This window comes from Lissotriton vulgaris, chromosome 6 (genome assembly GCF_964263255.1).
Source record: "Lissotriton vulgaris chromosome 6, aLisVul1.2, whole genome shotgun sequence".
In the NCBI taxonomy this organism is placed as follows: Eukaryota; Metazoa; Chordata; class Amphibia; order Caudata; family Salamandridae; genus Lissotriton; species Lissotriton vulgaris.
Genome location: NC_141694.1, coordinates 1,781,394,985 through 1,781,417,347, shown reverse-complemented (window position 1 = coordinate 1,781,417,347; position 22,363 = coordinate 1,781,394,985). Strand labels below are relative to the sequence as shown.

General features: G+C 47.7%; 1 protein-coding gene across 2 annotated transcripts in view; it reads left to right on the top strand.

The window, feature by feature from the left end:
- LOC147709474 (serotriflin-like) overlaps positions 1–22,363 on the top strand; it is a 356,117-nt gene that overhangs the window by 41,762 nt on the left and 291,992 nt on the right. Inside the window, exons 1-2 of one of the 2 annotated variants that reach the window (XM_086925497.1) lie at positions 7,636–7,731; positions 9,629–9,690. In XM_086925497.1, coding sequence (XP_086781623.1) covers positions 9,631–9,690 — 60 coding nt within the window. In that variant the 5' untranslated portion in view covers positions 7,636–7,731; positions 9,629–9,630. Of the gene's footprint in view, positions 1–7,635; positions 7,732–9,628; positions 9,691–22,363 lie in introns of those variants that run through there. The other variant, XM_086925498.1, reaches the window with a different exon arrangement.

The window sequence follows — 22,363 nt, the reverse complement described above, 5'->3', positions numbered from 1 at the left end:
GAAACACTCTTCTCCGGTAAATTCTTCAGTTGAAGTGCGCAGCACGAATTGCGCGCGTGCGCGAAATACAGACGCTCTAGGAACAACTGCAAGGCTAACCGCCGATCGGAAAACGGAATTACTTCCGCATTCCCAAGATGGCGAACCTCCGCAACGCTGCCACTAGAAATCGCAGTGAAGTCTTCCAGCAAGGGTGTCTTAGCTTGTACATTCTTCTTGATCTACCCTTTTGATGAGGAGATGGGCGGATCCTGACAGTACCTCCCACCAAGGATGCTCTCCCCAACCTGGGTTTTGAAGGATGAAGCTTATGAAATTCTCTGAGCAATTTTGGAGCATGTATATTTTCACAAGGCTCCCATGATCTTTCCTCTGGACCAAAGTTCTTCCAGTCAACCAAATAGTATAATGTGCCTTTTCTGAATTTTGAATCTAAAATCTTATGTACCTCAAACTCTTCCTCCCCATCTATCTGAACTGGCTTAGGAATCAAACCTACTCTCAAGTTCGCTGGGCTTTTCTTAATCAAAGAAACATGAAAGGTAGGATAAATTTTCAGATATGAGGGTAAATGTAGCCTAACCGTTACTGGACCTAACATTTTCTCAACTGTGAAGGGCCCTAAAAATCGGGGTTGGAATTTCCGATTAGTTTTTAATTTCAGGTTTTTTGTGGACAGCCACACCTTTTCTCCAGGACAAAAAACTGGGTCTTCTCTCCTTTTTTTGTCAGCATGTTTTTTATACGATTCCTTGGCTCTGAACAGATTTTCTTTAACTTGAGCAAGGGATCTCTGAACTTTTGAAACTATTTTGTTTACTGCAGGGACTGAACTCTCTTCTTTCTCCACAATTAAGGTAGGGTGCCTACCATAATTTACATAGAAAGGCGAATAACCAGTGGAAGAGTGAACCGAGTTATTATAAGCAAACTCTGCAGCCCACACCATCTCAGACCATTCCATCTTTTGATCCAATAGGTATAGCCGAAGGTACTGCTCAAGTTCCTGATTCACTCTCTCCGTCTGGCCATCCGTTTCTGGATGGTAGCTTGTGGAGAAACGAGTGTCGATTCCTAACCTGTGGGTGAAAGCCTTCTAAAAATGTGAGACAAACTGAGTTCCCCTATCTGAAACCAGGATTTTGGGAATCCCATGCAATTGCACAACATGCTGAGAAAAAAGCTGTGCCAATGTTGGGGCATCAGGAACCTTTTTTAAAGGGATGAAGTGTGCCATTTTAGAAAATACATCAACAAACACTAAAACTGTAGTGAACCCTAGGCTAGGAGGTAGCTCCACTATCAAATCCATCGACACCGTGTGCCAGGAGTAAGGCGGCACAGGTAAAGGCTTTAACTTCCCTTGAGGTGATCTCCTATCCGCTTTTCCTCGCAAACACCTCTCACAAGAAGTCACATATTGTCGAATCTGTGGTCTTATGTCTGGCCACCAAAAGTTCCTTTCCACCAACTCTGTGGTCTTGAGAATTCCTTAATGCCCTGCCAATAAATGATCGTGACAAGATTCCAATGCCTTTTCTTGGAGCTCTGATGTCGGCAGGAATAAACGTTGATCTTGATATGGCAAACCATTCTTAATTTCTCGACCTTTCTCCTTCTAAGACCAATCTTTCATTTCTTGAAGGGACATACTTTTCTGCACCTTGTCCACCAGATCACTCGCATTAGTTACCATGATGATTTTTTCCTTCGGGATGATGCTCTGCTCTTCTCTTTCTGTTTTATCTGAAATGGTCGAATCAATTCTTGATAAGGCATCTGCTTTGGCATTACTCTTTCCGGGGCGGAAGGTAATGACGAAGTCAAAGTCCGCAAAAAACAATGACTATTGCAACTGCCTCGCAGTTAAGGTACGAGCAGACTTGAGGAATTGCAGATTCCTGTGGTCCGTAAAGACTGTAACCTTATGTCTAGCTCCCATCAAATAGTGGCGCCATTCCACAAAAGCACTCTTTACTGCCAGAAGCTCTTTATCAGCAATAGAATAATTGCACTCAGGAGGATTTAGTTTCCTAGAGTAATACGCCACAGGATGAAGCTGACCTGAGACTGGATGTCGCTGAGACAAAATTCCTCCAATAGCGACATCAGAAGCATCAGCTTCTACATAAAAAGGGTCTTGAGTTCGAGGATGTAGCAGTATCGGAGCTTGAGTGAAAGAATTCTTTAGAAATTGAAAAGCCTCCTCAGCTTCTTCTTTCCATTCAAACTTGATTCCCTTCTTAAGGAGTCGAGTAATGGGGGTTACCTTCTGAGAAAAATCGGAAATGAACCTTCTGTAGAAGTTCGAAAACCCCCAAAAACTCTGAACTTCCTTTACAGATCTGGGAGAGGGCCAATCTTGAACTGCCTTAATTTTTGTGACATCCATGCTCACTCCATCAGGGGATAGCACAAAACCCAGAAACTCAACTCTGGTAACATGGAAGGCGCACTTTTCTAACTTGACATAGAGATGATTCTCCATCAATTTACTTACAATTGCTCTTAGATGAGGAATATGTTCTTCCAGGCTGTTGGAAAAAATTAAAATATCATCGATATAAACCACAGCCACTCGATCCAAAAACTCTCCCAACACATCGTTCACAAAATGTTGGAAGGCTGATGGGGCATTACAAAGGCCATACGGCATCACCTGGTATTCGAATAGCCCATATTGTGTTCGAAACGCTGTTTTCCACTCATCTCCTGTGGCCACTCTGATTAGATGATATGCCCCCCTAAGATCTAGCTTCATATAGACCTTAGCATTCTTAACCTGATCCAACAATACTGAGATTAATGGTAGTGGGTACCTATTCTTGACAGTCACCTGATTTAATGCTCTGTAGTCGATGCAGGCTCGAAGATCTCCATCGCGCTTTGGGATGAAAAAAAGAGGCGAGGAGACAGGAGACTGTGAAGGACGAATAAATCCATTGGCCAAATATTTGTCTAAGTACTCTTTCAAAAATACATTTTCAGTTTCTGTGAGAGCATAAATTCGACTGCAGGGTAAAATAGCTCCAGGCTCTATGTCTATCTTACAGTCGTAAGGACGATGTGGAGGAAGCGTTTCTGCCCTTTTTTATCAAAAACAGTTGCTAAGTCTTGATACTCTGCTGGAATTGATTTTGCTTCCACCACACAGATTTGGGCCGGGTGAACAGAGGCTAAGATCTTGACCTGTGACTCATCTTCTGGAATCTTCACAGCACCAAAACAATTTTCAACACAATAAGGAGAGCTCATTTCTATTGTTCTTCGACTCCAATCTATTCTTGGATTGTGCTCAGTTAACCAGGGAAGTCCCAAAATTAACTGGAACTGCGGAGCATCAATTAAATTAAAAGTGATATACTCCGAATGTCCTTTTAGCCCTGTTAATTGAACCAGCTCCGTTTCATGAGTAATGGGGCCAGAGGACAAGTTGGTGCCATCAACAGCACGTACCGGTTCAGGGGTAGTCTTCTTCACAAATTGAATTCCATGCCGCCGAGCATATTTCAGATCACAAAAGTTGCCTGTTGCTCCAGAGTCAATCATGACAGATATTTCCTTGATCTCTTGATCTCGAAATTTAACCACAAAAATTGCGATTAAATGTGGTGCAGCAGACTGGAGGGTATTCATAATATGCTGTGATTCAGGAGTTGACTTTGCTGTTGCTTCTACCCGTGCAACTCTCTCTACGGGCGAAGCCGATCTTTTACTGGCAGCAAAGTTTTCAATCGTTTGGGACATTCTCTGACAAAATGTCCAGACACACCACAATATAGGCACAATTGAGAGTTCCTCCGTCTTTCCTTATCCTCTTTAGACAAAGGCCCTCTAACAGATCCAATTTGCATGGGTTCTTCAACAGATGGTGCATCTGAACTCTTCTGAGATTCACTTCTCATTCAATCAAATCGAGGAGGTATGGGACGAAAGTCCTTCCTTTTTTCGTGTTTACGCTCATTTAGTCTATGGTCCAACTGCAAGACCAAATCTATGAGAGCAGAGACTTCTGTGGGTCGTTGCAGGATTTGGGCAAGAGCATCTTTTAATTCGTCCCGAAGGCCTCTGTAAAAAATTGCCGCTCTTTTCTCCTCTGGCCAATTGGTTTCCACCACTAACTTATTAAAGTTAGCCAAATATCCAACCAAGTCTCGATTTCCTTGCTTAAGGTCCAACAGTTCATTATCTGTAGATTGAGCGCAGGATCGTCGATCAAAAATTCGGGCAAACTCCACTTTGAAATTCTCATATTTTGTTAGGATCGGATCCTTTTTGGTGACCAATGACATGGACCAAGCAGCCGCATCTCCCCTCAGATAGGACAATATGAATGCTACCTTAGCCTGATCATCAGTAAAAATTACAGGACGACACAGAAAGTGTAATGAACACTGTGTTAGAAAAATCTGAGCCTTCATCGGATCCCCCCATATCTCTCTGGGGGCGCTAATGGAATGACTGGGGAGATGGAATGAATTACTTGAGTTGAAATCCCAGATGAGGATGACTGCTGTGGTGTCGAAGTTCTAGGTAAAGACCCTGCCGTCACCAAACTTTCTAACCTCTGATGAGTCTGCATTGTCTCCAGACTAGATCTTTTAACTTCCTCCCTTAAGGCCTTATTTTCCTCTAAAGCGTTATTTAACTGCACCTGCATAATACCTAACACTTCATTTAAAGCCTTCAAGTCAAAGCCTTCCGTCATTCTGTCCGGGAGGGGACCTGATTCCTCAATAAAGAGGCAGGCACTTCAATCTGTCAGAACCGTAAAGGATACACTGGTTCGGCTCCCTCAGGAACAGATGCTCTTTCCTCAGACCCCTTCAAGCCAAGAACAGAAACTGCTTCGACAACGCAGTCCCTACTCCTAACCCGCAGGTGAAAGGGGAAGTGGACAGACAAAACAAGAGAGACTTCTTCCTCAACTGGTCTGCCTCGGGAGTCTTTTGGATGGACTCTCTGAAAAGGAAAAGACAAATTTTTAACCTTCTCTACTTAACATTTAATGTTACTCTGCTCTATTCTATTCCCAGAACTCTGAGCCTTACCAATACAGACTAGGAAGCCAGCCACTCTCCTTAATGTAATGTCTGAAGTGTTACTACTGGTTCACTGGAAGAACACTCAAAAGGTCATTGGAATTTCTTGACTAGGAAAGTTGCTCCGAACACTCTCTGGACTGTGAAACTCAAAGTCTTGAACTCAGAACTGTGAACTCTCTCTCACACTCAAATTTTCCTGAGAATTTCTTGAAGATAAGTCTTTTCAAAACAATAGTCTTTACTACTCTTGCATACTCTGAAGCTTCAAAGTCTTTACCAAATATTTCTCTTCATAAAGTCTCTGATAAGGCTCTAGACGCAACACGCTCTTCAGCCTTCTTGCTAGAATGAGTCCTTAGCGTCTTTAGTTCATTGCCTTGAGACTTCTCTTGAATTAACCAAAACTACTACGCTTACTTGAATGTCTTTGAGGGAACTTCTCTTGACTGAAGTCTTCCCAAACTCCGATTCCTCCTCATGGCAACTTCTCTTGACTCCGACGACGTGATGCTTCTGGTCACGAAGTTACTGAGGGAAAAAATGTTCATTAGGAAATGCTATTTATTTTCTGTGAAAACGTAACTCAGTTACTTTCCTTTAAGTTTCTGTTCGGAAGCCTTGTCTGATAATTTCTGATCGAAAAGAAAAACTTTCTCTAAAGAGAGCGTGAGGAAACACTCTTCTCCAGTAAATTCTTCAGTTGAAGTGCGCAGCACGAATTGCGCGCGTGCGCGAAATACAGACGCTCTAGGAACAACTGCAAGGCTAACCGCCGATCGGAAAACAGAATTACTTCTGCATTCCCAAGATGGCGAACCTCCGCAACGCTGCCACTAGAAATCGCAGTGAAGTCTTCCAGCAAGGGTGTCTTAGCTTTTACATTCTTCTTGATCTACCCTTTTGATGAGGAGATGGGCGGATCATGACACGAACACACTTTAAGACAGGGTTTTCAGGTCAGAAAGGCTGGCATGGAAACCCTGCCATAAAGCATGCTTCGTAATCCCAAGGGCAGAAAATACGACTTTAGGGATTATGGGCCAGCCTCCAACTGGACCAACAATATTCCTTGAGCCTGTCAGAACCCAGCCGGAATGACCAGCCGTTCAGTTTCCAACCACGAGCAATGTAATGAGGCTGTTGGAGAGTAAACTGAGATTTGGCCCAAAAGGTCAGAGCATTATCAGGCTGCATTGTAATCGGCCCTATTGTGTCATCAAAACATTACATCTGTGCCACAATCATTGATCCACAGTACAAACAATTACTGGCCACTTTCATTCCTTTTTCAGACAGCGATGTTTCAAACTACAAGACGTGGATTGCCGAGCAAGCCAGTGACCTAGAAACCAAATGGCTGGCAATTAGAGGCCCACCCCTCCAGGGCATACGTTCTGCAGTGCTGCCTTCAAATTCAGAGCCTGAGAGCAGTGCTGTTGGCTCACAGCACCAACAACAAAAACACCAGCAACAACAGGATCGGGAGCATCAACCTCAAAATCTGCATATGATTGGTTTCTAAAGGCAAGGCTTATGTCCAGTGCAGAGCAACGGCAAAAGAGGTCGAGAAACATGGAGCACCTATGACTATTGAGAGGAGGGTCCAGGCCTATATGGATGACCCAATAGAGGACTATTTGATCAAAACCCATTGGTGTATTAGTATGGGAGGAGGTGTCAATGACCAGTGCTTGGAAGGCTGGCAATAAACTATCTGACTTGCCCGGTAGCCAGTATGTCTGCTGAGCATGTGTTCAGTGCAACTGGTGCAGTTGTCACAGTGAGAAGGATCAGTCTCTTGCCCCAAAATGTGGAGAGAATAAATATGATCAAAATGAATCAGAACTTTATACCACTGAAGTATACCATACCTGAAGCACGACAAGAGGAGGATTAGGGTAATTGGTGAGACTCAGGTCATGTAGTAGTGTGTTAGCAATAACAATACTAATTATACTAATAATAATTACAACAACAATAATGAGAACTTTTAAAAACAACATGTTATAATAGCAGCAGTACTCAAGGTAATCAATGAAAGGCACTGAAGAGTCTGACCTTTTATAGATGATTCAGTAAGTCTAAATCTAAACTAAAACGGATTGTGAACTATGCAGCAAAGTGTGAAAAGATCTTTTGGGAAATATTTTTGAGAGAGACTAACTTGTGTATGAAATATTATGATTTATACTCTGAGGTGATTTGAGCGGTGTCTTTGAATTATAATTGATACATTTTATTACAGACAAGTGCATAGTTAGTCCAAGAGCACACAGAGAGCCCTATTCAGAAGGAAAGACATAAAAGTAAGGACAGAGAGTCGGGCCTCTACTTGAGTGTACTTTTAAAAGTTTTAACTATTTATAAATATTGTTTCTAGGTGTATGTCAAGTCAAGTGACTGCTACCCCTATGTAGAATTCTCAATTGAAGTGAAGTTTGCAAAGAGAGAATGCAGCTCAGTGGGCAAACTCACACATTTTTTCCTCAGCAGGGTAAACATTGCTCTTCCGCTCAATTTCCATAAAAATGTCGGGCTAATAAAATAAATAAAAATAAATAAAATAAAATAATCTGTGCTCTTTACCTTCCTGAAGGGGTATTGTGTCGGCCCTATGCTGGAGGAAATCTTTAACCATTTGAGGGGTGGAAAGGAGTCTGATTGGCGTTTGTGAATGAACACAAATGTAAATATGTGTGCGCATCCTACACTTATTTAGGTAAACTGGATTATTCCATATAAAATGGAGGTGTAATGTTCAAGACCTGTTATTTAATCACTAAGTTACAGTAAACAGTTATATAAATACTTTGCTCATAGAGTATGAGAAATGCAAGCCAGAAATATGTTATAACAGTTCCAAAAAGTCTCTCTCAACACATGACATTGTGGCCCCCTTTAGATACTAGCCGGGGCCCAGAATGTTGCATTGAAACAAACATATTGCAGGACGGTCATTTGAACTTCCAACGTTTGTGTTACAAATTAGCTTTGCAGTTGCTGTAACACTGACCGCCAGAGGGGATCCTGTGCGGATTCAAAGACGGGAATTTCCTCTTTTACATGATGGCAAGACTCATGCAAAACATTCACTTCCACAGGTCTAAACCTCACCATTTGGTGTATACAGTAAAGATAAAAATATTTTAGGTTGGGCATAATTTGTCTACCTACCAGTGGCTTTAGAATGGGGCTGTGAGGTAAATTTAAAGATCGTATCTCCTGCCACTGCACCCTAAAGATACTTTTGTTCTGAGTTATGAAGCTCTCTTCACAAACCAACAAGTTCAAATAGCAAACTGGGCTGTGTTTTGTGATGCTGCTGATGGTTTAATCAGGTGCAAGAAAAACAATGGTCCTTGACAAGGAAAATGACAACCATAATAATTATAGGCCACAATATGCACTATAATAACCAAAAAAGTCCGGCCGGACTTGCAAATTTATTCAATAGTTAAATAATTTGATTTAGAAGGAAACAATGAAACAGTGGGACACAATCCTGCATCCACAATGCTATACGATACGTACATTAAGACAATACAAACATATAAGGTATTTCAGGCATGTAAGGAAAAACGGAGCAAAAAGGGCAGTATTTACAATGTATTTGCTTCACATATGTGGGGAACAGAACATTTTAGGCACATAATAGTGAACTAGTGTTAAGCCCACATATCATGTTGACGGCGTTTCGATCCAGCGGGTTCCCTTGTCCTTTAAAATAGATGGTTTAATCAGGAGCACTAAAATGTATATTGGTAGAAGTTTACATAACTTTAAGCCTTGGGAAAATTAAGAGATGAGGCATTTTGTGTTGTCTGTGATTTGCTGCAAATGTAGAACTGAAGTCTTGGGAGGGACAGCAGACATCTGTCCCTGTCTTCATATTTTCTGCCTGGCAATTTTTTGTCAGAAAAAAAATCCTTTGACCCTTTAAAGAACAGGGTCTGCTTTCAATAAAACAATATCTTCAGATAGAAAAGCCATCTGGGATACTATATGACTCTCAAATAGAAGGGAGATGCATCCTTGACATCAGCTCTAATTTGCAATTCAGAAAGGGTTACAAAATGTGTTTTGTGAGTTGGAAACCCTGGCCCTTGAATAATCAGACCTAGAGCCTCCAGCACAGTTTCAGATTGTAATACCCATATATGTGTCAACTTATATAATAATAAACCAGTCACTCAAGGGGCAAGAAAGACCTCACCAGTTTGCATGCATTCAAGGAATCAAGCCGGGCTTGCATGGTTCTCAAGGACACTAGACAAAGCTATAATGCATGGAAACACTTCATCACATTGTCAGAGTGGGGCGTGGGGACCACAATTCGATATGAGCATTCTCAGGAGCACGCATGCTCACTTAAGTAGTGTGCTTATAAGGACACAACCAGGATGTCTTGTATGTCATAATGTGCGAAGTCAGGAGTTGCACCTTGTGGAAGTCTATGGCATTGATAGGTATTTCAATTCTAAGACTAGTGTAACCATGCACATCAATGGCCCAACAGAACAAACATTAAACATGTAATCTTGATTATGGTTAAATAATAAACAAACTGTTGCTCTCTTTTTCAGAAATGGATTCTCTACTGCTAGTAGTTCTTCTGACTTTGGGACTGCATTGCTCTACTGTGCAGGTAAGAAAAATAAATATCATATAAAGGTGTGATCAAAGAAAAGGAAACACTGCAGAGTACATACACTCACTGATCTAATCACGAAGCTACAACTATGCAGAATCCTGCGTTGTTTAGAAATATATCTGGAGTTTCTCGTTTTCAGACTTAGTATGTCAGATAAAACAACCCCAAATGATTGTTTTTTGCTGGAGCAACTGAAAAAAGCACTGCATTTCACTGTATTTATAATCTTTGGTGCTATCTGTTTCTAAAACAGTATTAGTGCAGGCCTTGCTCCAAGCAGCTCCCTGTGATGGATGCTGCTGTAATGACCTACTTCGGCCATAGCTGGGAATAGCGGGAAGAGGTGTGGCACAGTTGCCAGGGCGGTTGACTCCGGAACACAGGGGCTCACGGGTCGATCCCCAGCACCGGCGGCAAGTTAGTCCAGCACCATGTGACCCTGGGCAATAGCTTGCTTAATCTTCTCGACAGCCCCCAGTGCCTTGACACCCTTGGGTAATTGGTCATGCTTTACAAATACTGGGTTTCATAGCAAATCACTTAGTTTGCCATTGTGACCATCCACAATGTTCCTGGACCTCCACAAACTACTTCCACTCTCAAATTGTAAGCCTTGGTCACCTCATATTTATGGATAGTTGAACTCAGAGCTGGCTCTTCATCTAAGTCAAGGGCACTATCATTATGTCATCTTCCTTTAGTGAGTGGGGTGCAGAATTTTGCTTTCTGAAACTCAGATATCAGGATTGTGGTAAGACTCATCATTGTGCACATTTATGCCTCCATAATCTGTGTTCTCCAACAAAGAGCTGCACCAAAGACACCTGGTACAATTTTGACACTGTTAGGGTCTTAAACACATGACTGTATGAGCTGCTTTGCCTCATTCAGAAAGGTCAGCAGCCTTAAAACAATCATCTACAGTGCCCATGCAGAGGCATACAAAGGGTTATGTATGCAAGTTTGCTGAATTGTATGCACTGTTAACATTGAAAATCCACAAGTTACACTATTTAAAAGAAAGACGAGGCAAGCGTTGCTCTGTGCTTTCTAGTACATGCTGCAGACACCATGATTATAATAATAATAATAATAATAATAATAATAATAATAATAATAATAATATTAATAATAATAATAAAATAATTTATAAAGCGCCTGTTTACACTATATCAGTGTGTCCCCCCGCTATGGATACAGTTCACTAAGTGAGCATGCCTACCAACAATCATCGCAGTAAGAGGATAGAGAGACTCTACGACAGGGATTAGGCTCGGGGGAAGATGTGTGTTTTAAGTTTGAGCCGGAACCTTGCTTCCGACGGTTCCATACGGAGTTCAATGGGGAGTTCATTCCATCGTTTACAAGCAAGGTACCTAAATAAGCGACCTCCCATTCGCGCTTTATGGATGCGGGGCAGCCGAAATAGCATGCTTCCCATAGATCTCAGATTATGTTTGGGGTAGTGAATAGTCAAGCTTTTGAAGATAAATAGGGCCTTTACCTTGAGCAATGCAGTGCGTAATTCACAACGCCTTGAACAAGATGCGTTCCCGTATGGGGAGCCAATGAAGAGTTGCTAAGGCCTGCTTCCCTGATGTTCTTCTGGGCAAGTTCAGGACCAGTCGGGCTGCCGCATTTTGCACACATTGCAGCTGTTGTATCCCATTCTTGTTCAGACCAATGAACAAGGAATTCCTATAGTCAAGATGGGGGGTAATAGGGTATGTATCAAAGTTTTCCTAGTATTAATGGGAAGAAGGTCAAGCACTTTGCGTATGGTTTTCAGAATGCCATAGCATTTGCCTGACAGCCTGCCAATGTGCTGTCCAAAGGAGAGGCTAGTGTTCAAAAGGACCCCCAAATTCTTCACTGTCCCTGAGGGGGAGGGTGTAGGCCCCAGCTCAGACGGCCACCAGGCCGATGACCAAATAGAAGATGCTCTTCCGATCACCAATAATTCGGTCTTATTCCCGTTAAGGCGCAGGCAGTTATTATTCATCCAGCTGGCAACAGCCGTATGACAGGTAGAAAATTTGGCTGCCGCCTCGGCCTGGCCTTGGGCTAAGGTAATCACCAATTGGATATCATTGGCATAAGTGACAATGTCCACTCCGTATGATTCCACAATTCGTGCCAGGGGTTCCATATACAGATTGATTAACGTCGGGCTCAGACTCGAGCCCTGTGGAACCCCTTGCCTTATCCATCGGGTAGAAGATTAAAACGGGGGGCAGTGTACTTAAAAACTTCTGTCCCTCAGAAATGAGCATAACCACTCATGAGCCGATCCCTCAACTCCAATTTCAGTGAGGCGAGTCAGCAGCAGCTGATTCCAACCAGAACCATGGCACAGGTGTCATGGAGTTGAGCCTTGCATTTACACTGTGTTACGTTAGCATGAGCTTGTTAGAAGTTTAAACACCATTTTTCCTTTCTGCTGCCATTGCACATGGCACACATTATTATAAATGTTTAGAGTCTAGAGGACTGTTTTGCTTCACACGATAATAATATGTTTATCTATACTAGCAGCTTGGCTTGGTAAGCTTGTCTGAACAGTGAGTGCCGAGGCCTTCAAGGTTATTTTAACACAGTGGTTGTTTTTTTTTTTTGTAAATATATTTTTATTGCAGGAATTAGTTATAGTTACACATTGGTCAGCGATAAGGCAATCGGTGATGGTAACAACCACGGTGAAGTAACATTGATACACGGCCATTTAGCCCACAACCCAGAGGTCGGGCGGCATTTTATGCTGAAACGATGCATGCGGGTCCAGCGGCCTTCTAACTATGACCATTTATAAATTAAAGTTTCACTTCTGCTTTTCTAAAAGAAAGAAAAACTCCCTCCCCCCCCTTTCCAACTAAACAAAACTCTCCCAGAGGTCTAATGTCCAATCATCTAGTGCAATAATCAAACAGTGCATTAGGAAGCTTATGATGCTCCCTCCTCCCTCTGTCCCCCTCCCCCCACCCCCACCCCCACCATCGGTGTCCTGGTAGATGTGCAAAGAGCGTGTGGTAGGAGACCTTACGCATCCTGACGGGAATACCGTGCCTGTATTGCACTACGGAGACGTAGGCTGCCCATCGGCATCACTATCGGTGTCACTGGGTCTGTTGTGATCGAGCAGGGCCTGCACCAATGTCTCCCATGCCTGTGCTGATTCTAGCGTCTTCTCATTCTGCTGCCGCCTCACTAGCTGATACCGCAAGGTGCTCTCTCCCTCAGCCCATTTAAGAAATTCATTGCGCCATTTAGTGCCCGTTGGACCAACTCATGCCTTCCAGTGTTGAGTTATTTCTCGTTTCGCCAGGAGTAGCCCCATGTCAATAAATGTACTGGTAACTTTGTTTTTGGGGGTATGAGGAAACCAGTGCAAGATCCCCACCGCAATGTCAAATTGTAGGGACCGCTCTGTAACCCTGTTAAGGGTGTCCCCTATCAACGTCCAATATGAGGACAAAGCGGAGCAGGACCATAGCATGTGCATAAGGTCAGCCCCAATCGTCCGGCATCTTGGGCAAGCCGCCGTGTCAGAGGCAAAGTATTTTTGTATCTTCTCCGGGGTCAGGTAGGCGCGGTGCAATACGTAAAAGTGGACCAATTGGAACCGAGCGTTACGCTGCTCTTCCAGGCCCGGCGCAACAGCTGGGCCCACTTGGTCTCCGGGATGTCCCTCCCTATGTCTGGCTCCCACCGGGTTCTGAGTGCGTCCAATGGAGGTAACCGCTCTTTGACCATCCTGGAGTACAAGCACGTTACAGCTTTGATCGTTCCCGCCGCCATCATGACATATTGACACGCCGCTGACGACTGTGGTTCCTCAAAACCATTCTGCCAGTGCGCCTGGAGTGCCCTCGTGACCGCCGCATGGAGCAAGAAGTCGCCCCGGGGGATGTCAAAGCGGTCCAGGAGCGCATGGAAAGGCAGCAGCACTCCATCCTCATAGAGGTCACCTATGATCTGTATGCCCGCGTCCTCCCAAACCCGTAGTTGTGACCAATCGCCACCATGTGGTAATGCAGTGAGTATCCCAAGTGGGATTTCTGGGGCGTAGGGGTGTTTCATTCCTGACTTGCGCTGCACCCGGTTCCAGCACGATCTAATAGTGCGTTCCTCCTGTGTGAGGTCCCTTAGAGCCAGCCTCTGTTGCAGTGCAATATAGGATAGAACGTGTCTGGGTATACCCAGCCCCCGCTCCTCCTCTGGGCCTCGGAACTCCCGTGCTATCTCCTGGGTGTAGGTCTGCAGTTGGGCGGCCAAGTAATATGTTTCAAAGTCGGGTACAGCTAACCCCCCCCTCCGCTTTAGGTCTCATTAGGGTCTTAAGCGCAACTCTGCTGCGGCCCGATCCCCAAAGGAATGCCACGAGCAGTGAGCTCAAGTTACGGAAGACGGCCGGTGGGATCCAGACCGGAAGCGTCCTGAAGTAACATAGTAGCCGAGGAAGCGCCACCATCTTCAGCAGTGCTATACGTCCTGCCACCGATAGCGGCAGGGTGGCCCAGAAGGACATGCTACCCTTTAGTGCCCGGACGCATCGGGAAATGTTGCCCTCTAGGATGTCAGCAGGGCTGTGATAGACGTAAACCCCCAGATATTTGAGACAGCTAGGCGCCCATCTGATCGCCCTAGGAGTGTCGGGTTGGGGCTCACCCCCACGAACCGGGAACAAGCAAGTTTTCGCCCAGTTCACCCTGAGGCCCGATATCCCACCGAAAGCAGTGAGTACTGTGTCGGCACCGGCCAAGGCCTCTCCAGCATCCTCTAGGAAAAGCGACAGGTCGTCAACGTAGAGGGAAATGTACTGTCGCCCTGACAAGGTCCGCAATCCTCTATAATAGACCCCGGTGTGAATCGACAGTGCCAGGGGTTCCACCGCGAGCGCAAAGAGCAGCGGGGATAGTGAGCAGCCCTGCCTCGTACCTCGCTCCACTGGGTACTGTTGGGAAATCAGCGGGCCTGATCTTACCCTAGCCATCGCCGAGGCATATAGCACCGCAGTCCAGCGCAGGAACCCCTCCTTCAGCCCAAAGCAACCAAGCACTCTACGGAGGTATTACCACTCTAAACTGTCAAAAGCCTTCTCCAGGTCAATTGAGAGGATCATGGGTTGGGGGGCCTCGTCGTGGTCCTCCTCCAGCAGGCGGAGCAAACGACGGATGTTCATCGTAGTATTACGCTTGGGGATGAAACCCGCCTGGTCTTTATGCACTAGGGAGCCCATATGACCCAACAATCTCGAGGCCAGGATGCTGCTTATAATCTTATAATCAACCGTAAGCATCGAGAGCGGCCTGTAAGACGCCGGGTTGTTGCTCTCCTTATCGGGTTTGAGCAGGGGGACTACCAGGGCCTCACGCATTGAACCCGGAAGGCGCCCCAGACGCTTCGCCTCCCTGTAGACTATCAAAAGCCTTGGGGCCAGGAGGTCAATGTAAGTGGAGTAGAACTCCACTGGAAGTCCATCTAGGCCTGGGGTTTTGTTCCGTGCCATCTTTTTTATGGCGCTGCAGCTCTCCCCCAGCTCCACGTCTCTCCCCAGTTCCTTCGCCTGTTCAGGCTCCAGGGCGGGGATAGGTAAATCCTGTAAGAAGTCATCAATGGGGGAAGTGTCCGGTGGCATCCTACTTCGGTACAATTCTTCATAGTAGCTCAGAAAACAACTAAGCATTTAGGGTTGGGTATAAATCTCTATGCCCTCCGCATCCCACATAGCTACCGTTGGAGAGGTGCGCCTCGTAGGGTTAGCTAGCCAAGCCAATAGCGCTCCCGATTGATAACCCTCACCGAGCGACCTGGTCAGATAAGCCTTGTAGTCGAAACTATGTAGCCTTTCAACTTCAACAGCTACAGCTTCCTTTGCCGCCGCAGTCTGTTGTTGAAGCTCCGGGCGGCCGGGACGGAGGAGCTCCATCTCGCGGAGTTCCCGATCTGCTTTACTAAGGTCTTCCAGAAGGACCCGTCGCATCCCCACCTTCTTCGTTATGCAATAGCCCCTAATTACCACTTTAAATGCATCCCATACCGTGGCCCTTGCACGTTTTCCGCAAAGTATGCGGCGATTCTGTCTTCCAGTTCACTCCGGAACACCAGATCTTCTAGTATCTCGGGGTGTAGCTTCCAAGTCAGAACACAGGGGGTACCCGGGAGCCACCCAAAGTCGGCCAGTAGAGGGTTGTGGTCGGAGATAGTCCTCGCTAAATACTCAGACTTCGCGGCCGTGGAAACTTGCCCCGCCGATCCCAAGAACGCATCCAACCGCACATGCAGTTCGTGCATGCCGGAGAAGTGGGAGTAGTCTCGGGCATGCGGGTGCTGGGCTCGCCAGATGTTCGTCAGTCCCCATTTAGTCTGCCATTCCAGTGTACCCTTGGCTACCCGGTGGGTTGGTGAGTCCGGAAGGGGAGGGTGAGATCTGTCGAGATCAATGCCCACCACCGAGTTGAAATCCCCCCAATCAAAAGAGGCCCCAATAAATAGTGGGCCAGAGAGCCCGACAGCGCCGCAAAAAAGGCCAGCTGGTCCACGTTAGGCGCATAAATGCTGCATATGTTCAGATCCTTTCCCCCTTAGTTTTCCAGCTATGGCCACAAACCTCCCCTCCGGATCCACAGTGTGTTTAGTTACCTGCAGGGGAACCCCGGCCCGCACCCAGATCAACGCGCCCCTAGCATAAGCTGAGTATGTGGTGTTGTATAACTGCCCTCTCCACCTACGCTGCAACGCTAATCCCTCTGCCTCTGCAATCTGTACTCCCCTACGCACCAGGTAAGCGAGGACCTTATGTCGCCTGGACATGGAATGCAGCCCGCGCACATTCCAGGTTATGCACTTCAAAGTGGATAGATCAGCCATTGTTCCATGGTACCCCTCCAAGTCTCCCCCAGCAATGCTCAAGTACAGGTAAACACAGTGAATGCCGCGCACCGATGGCGTGCCTCCCCCACAACAATAACAAAACAACTCCTGAGCACATCCCCCCCACCCTCCCCAGAACAGGTCCCAAATAGTGCCATCTAGTTCCCATCCAAACTGCACCCACAAAAGAACCTAAAACTATCCTGACGGTAGCCACCGCAGGTGTGCCTTAAGGGCAAAGTGGGGGTCGAGCGTCGATAGGGGGTCTCCGCACCTCAAAGCTACCGAAGTGCGATCGATCCCTGAGTTATGAGGGCTGAAAATGGGCTTGCCCCCAACCCACCTCACTTCCAGTCACCCAACAGTTCCCACAAAGACTCATCCCCCCCACCGCCTACCCCTCCGTTGAAACCGGCTCACCCGAGATCACCCTTGGCCATCAAGCAGGCCCTCTGCTGTCTCTGGGGTTATCACAGGGAGGGTCACACTATCAGTCTCAGAGTCCTCCGTGTCCGTGTGGCCCCCACCTCCGCCCGGCTCCGAGTCTTCAATTATAGGTCCGCCTTGGGAGCCTGACATACTGGATACCATCTCCAGCACCCCCCGCCGTTCCGCTGTAGTCTCCACTGTCGAGGGTCGGCCAAGTCTGCCTCGGCGAGTCCGGATCCTCTTAGAACTCCGCTGTAGGCCTACCTCCGAGGTAGTCGAGAAGGAGGACCCAGGGCCATCCTTGCCAGCTCTGTACAGTTCAAGCCAACTGCACGCGTCATCCGGGGTATCGAAGAATTTGGTCGTGCCATCCAGGATGATGCGGAGCCTCGCCAGAAATAGCAAAGAATATTGGATGCTCTCACTTCTCAGTTCTCGTTTGATCGCTAAGAAGGAGGCTCGCCTCCGCTGGGTCTCATAAGTGCAGTCTGGAAAAATGTTCACCCTACTATTTGCCACCTGGTATGGTCCATTTTGTCTGGCGGCATTGAGGAGCAAATCTCTGTCGCGGAAATGTAGTAGCCGCGCCACCACCGGACGTGGGGATCGGCCCAGTTGCGGCGGCCTAGATGGCACCCTGTGCGACCGTTCTAGGGTGTAAAAGGAGGAAAGCCCCTCAGGTGCCACCACAGACCTGAGCCAGTCCTCCAAGTAGGCCACCATGTCACCACCTTCGATTTTTTCCAGCAGGCCCACCACACGGATGTTGTTCCTTCTATTGCGCCCTTCCGCGTCCTCTGCTCTTCTCTCCAGAGCATCTATGCGGGTCAAAGCGTCCTTCATGGCGGCAGCTAAAGTTTTTTGCGCAGGTTCCAATATTCCCACCGAGCTCTCCACTTCCTTGACTCTGTCTGATAGCTTACCGTGGTCCGCCCTGAGCAGGCCCAGGCTCGTTGCAACCTGGGCAATGTCCTGTTGGAGGGCCGACCGTGTATCAGCGATCGCCGCCAGGATCCTGTCGAGTTGTTGCTGGAGGTGTGGACTCCCCGACATCTCCGGATCCAACCGATCTTCTTTATCAGGCGCCTCGACGTCCAATGCGGCCTGAGTGCCACCCTTAGTACTCTTCGGCTTCACCATGGCGGTGGATCCGGAGGTCGCCCAGTCAAAGACCCGTGCCGCTGCGGGCCGCCAATCGGTCTCCGGTGTGGTGGCTGGAGATATCACGACTGCTCGTAAGCCAGGTGCACAGAACTGGGTGCTCGCCCAAGCGGGTTCACCCGACCGCAGAGAGTATAGGAAGTCAGTGATAACTGCCAGTGGGTCTTCGCAGGCTCGGCGAGGTCGCCGGGATCAGGCAGCAATGGCGTCCGTCGTTAATGCCACGTGGCGTGGGCACCAAACGAACCGTCTCCCCTGCCAGGCCGCAGTGGCAATGGGCCGGGCGAAGGCCGACAGCACTTCCCCCTGGAAGCAAAAGGGTGGAAGGGGGGAGGGAGAAGGGTCACTATCAGGTAGTAGTGCACAGCCGGGGTCTTCGATCTCCTCGAGACACCGTCACCTTCATCACCAATTGCAGGCCTTTCTGACCGCCAGGTTGGGCCTACTTGGATACTGTGACTAGGCCGAGCTCCGTCCAGCCACTCTCGCTGCTACCCGGGATCCGGTCAGGGCTCAGAACTCTGCCAGTGTGGTTCAAGTGGGCGCACACGCTGCCGATTCCAAGGACCAAGATGGTGGCGGTCGGTGTCGTCTTGAGTAGGACGACGTGTCGGGCCGCTCCCTTCCCTCTGCGGCTTCGCGGCGTGTTCAGGGTTCCGCTGAGCGGCGGTCTCGATGGATATCCGCTTGGAAAGTTCACCGGGGTCGCCAGCTACTCAAGCAGTCGGCATTGGCGTTGTTCCTCCAAAAGGGGAAGGAAGAAGAAGGTGTCGCCGGAGTCGCCGGTCCCCCTGGGTCCACGGGCCGCTTCAGGACCACGGAGATGGAGCGGGCGCCATCTTGAGCTCCGCGCCGCTCGCCCCGTGGGCTCTCGTTCACCTCGATCGGGACTCGCTGCAGGACTCCAAAGTCGCCCCCCGGTTCAGCACCCGCAGCACTCAACGATCTGGGGGTCGGGGTGCCCGTATCTCCCGGGGATCAGGATTAATGGCGGCTCGATCGCGGAGCCGAGTGCTCGGGCAACCTCCACCAACGGCGCCCAAGCCACGCCCCCCTTAACACAGTGGTTGTTGTTCGGTCCGATCAACGCACATTCTAGACATAACATATATGCAGCTGTGGCCACCTCTGATTTTGGCGCATTTAATAATGTCTGCGCAGGCATGCTCAAACACAGTTTGGAGAACATTCGCATTAAGCATGGGCGCAAAATCCGTTCCGCTCGCGGATTTTGCGGATTTTCGGCAAATTCGCGATTCGCGAATTCCCGCAAATTTGCAGAAAATTCACAAATCCGCGAGCGGAACGGATCCGGGGGCAAAAGTTCAAGCTTTAAGCTTGTAACTATTTCAGAATGGCGCCGGCAAGCTGCTAGCGCCATTCTAAAATAGTTACTAAGTTAGCTTGAACAGGAAGCACTAATAGATAAAATGAAGTAGGTGCTCGAGTTTAACTGAATTCGAGCTTCAACTCGAGCACCTGCTTTATTTTATCTATTAGTGCTTCCTGATGAAGCTAACTTAGTAACTATTTTACAATGGCGCTGGAAGCTTGCCGGCGTCATTCTAAAATAAAATAGGAGTGGGGCAGAGGGCAGAAGGGCACAACAAGGAGTGTGGCAGAGGGCAGAAGGGCACAACAACGAGTGGGGCAGAGGGCAGAAGGGCACAAGAACGAGTGGGGCAAGGGGCAGAAGGGCACAACAACGAGTGGGGCAGAGGGCAGAATGGCACAAAAACGAGTGGGGCAGAGGACAGAAGGGCACAAAAAAGAATGGGACAGAGGGCAGAATGGCACAAAAACGAGTGGGGCAGAGGGCAGAAGGGCACAACAACGAGTGTGGCAGAGGGCAGAAGGGCACAAAAACGAGTGTGGCAGAGGGCAGAAGGGCACAACAACGAGTGGGGCAGAGGGCAGAAGGGCACAACAACGAGTGTGGCAGAGGGCAGAAGGGCACAAAAACAAGTGGGGCAGAGGGCAGAAGGGCACAACAATGAGTGTGGCAGAGGGCAGAATGGCACAAAAATGAGTGGGGAAGAGGGCAGAAGGGCACAAAAACGAGTGGGGCAGAGGGCAGAAGGGCACAAGAATGAGTGGGGCAAGGGGCACAAAGGCACAACAATGAGTGGGGCAGAGGGCAGAATGGCACAAAAACGAGTGGGGCAGAGGGCAGAAGGGCACAAAAAGAGTGGGAGAGAGGGCAGAATGGCACAAAAACGAGTGGGGCAGAGGGCAGAAGGGCACAACAACGAGTTGGGCAGAGGGCAGAATGGCACAAAAACAAGTGGGGCAGAGGGCAGAAGGGCACAACAAGGAGTGGGGCAGAGGGCAAAATGGCACGAAAACGAGTGGGGCAGAGGGCAGAAGGGCACAACAACGAATGGGGCAGAGGGCAGAAGGGCACAACAACAAGTGGGGCAGAGGGCAGAATGGCACAAAAACGAGTGGGGCAGACGGCAGAAGGGCACAACAACGAGTGGGGCAGAGGGCAGAATGGCACAAAAATGAGTGGGGCAGAGGGCAGAATAGCACAAAACCGAGTGGGGCAGAGGGCAGAAAGGGCACAACAACGAGTGGGCCAGAGGGCAGAAGGGCACAACAACGAGTGGGGCAGAGGGCAGAAGGGCACAACAACGAGTGGGACAGAGGGCAGAATGGCACAAAAACGAGTGGGGCAGGGGGCAGAAGGGCACAAAAAAGAGTGGGGCAGAAGGCAGAAGGGCACAAAAAAGATTGGGACAGAGGGCAGAATTGCACAAAAACGAGTGGGGCAGAGGGCAGAAAGGGCACAACAATAAGTGGGCCAGAGGGCAGAAGGGAACAAAAACGAGTTGGGCAGAAAGGCACAAAAAAGTGGGGCAAAGGGAAGAAGGGCACAAAAAACGAGTGGGGCAGAGGGCAGAAGGGCACAAAAACGAGTCGGGCAAAGAGCAGAAGAGAACAAAACTGAGTGGGACAGAGGGCAGAAACGAGTGGGGCAGAAGGCAGAAGACCACAAAAACAAGTTGGGCAGAGGGCAGAAGAGCACAACAACGAGTGGGGCAGAGGGCAAAAGGGCACAAACACAAGTGGTGCGGAGGGCAGAAAGGCACAAAAATGATTGGTACAGAGGGCAGAAGGGCACAAAAAACGAGAGGGTGGCAGTGATGAACCAGAGGGCGCATCGCGGTCTCGCACAAAAAACCCAGAGAACACGCAAAGCGCCGCGCGAACACACAAATCGCCCCGCGAACATGCAAAGAGCCCCGCAATCACGCAAAAATAAAAAAATCTGCAAATTCGCACAAATTCGTGAATTTTGCAGACCGCGAATTTGCAAATCCGCAAATTCGCAGATCGCGTATTCGCAAATGTTGCCCATGCTTAATTCGCAAGCAGAGAGCTGGTGTAGAAAATGATGTAATCCATTTCTACTAGGACCAGAGGTATCGGGCCCGCCTTGTAATCCCAAGAGACCTTCTGTAGATATAAAATAACCTAATAGCAAGGGAGCGTGAAATCTAGGTGAAATAGAGTATATTTCCATTTAGCATTTTAACATGCTTTCTCCCTTTGTATTTTAAGGAATAGTAACTATGCTGATAATCTTGTTGCTTATAATATGTCTGCTTGTATTAGCTAAGATACTGCGCCTGAGAACACGACATTAGAAATAAATATTTCAAACTTGCACGTGTCTTCATTTACTCCTCGTTTTGGACTGATATGAGTGTATAACAAAAGAGTGCTCATGTGTTCCACACGCCTGAGGTATTCTAAGTTCCATGTTCTGGGTTGTCTAATCATTGGGGGTATGGAAGAATCAATGAGACACTGTTAGTCTGGTAGGGGATTTTGGCTACTAAGGTGAGTTTTGGCACACCCTAATTCACTGAGGTTCCAAGTCTCTATGCACAGTTCTGTGGAGGAGCAGATTCCCTGCTACATGGTGCCCAACAATGGCGGTCTTATTACATAACACTTGAGTAGTACTTCTATCAGTCCATAACCCCTTTACTATTGTTTCCGGATAATAGTAGTGTCGGACAAACCTACCTATAGTTACATAGGTTTATTCAAGCTTGAATCTTTTGAAACGGTTTCCGTTTGAGTTACTACCCAGTTGTGCTACATAGATTTTAAATTGTGCCACTTTATTTCTGTGTCGTAATGGGTGACGTTGACATACTGCAGCATAGTCGCATTGTGGTACGCAATCATTTGCAAA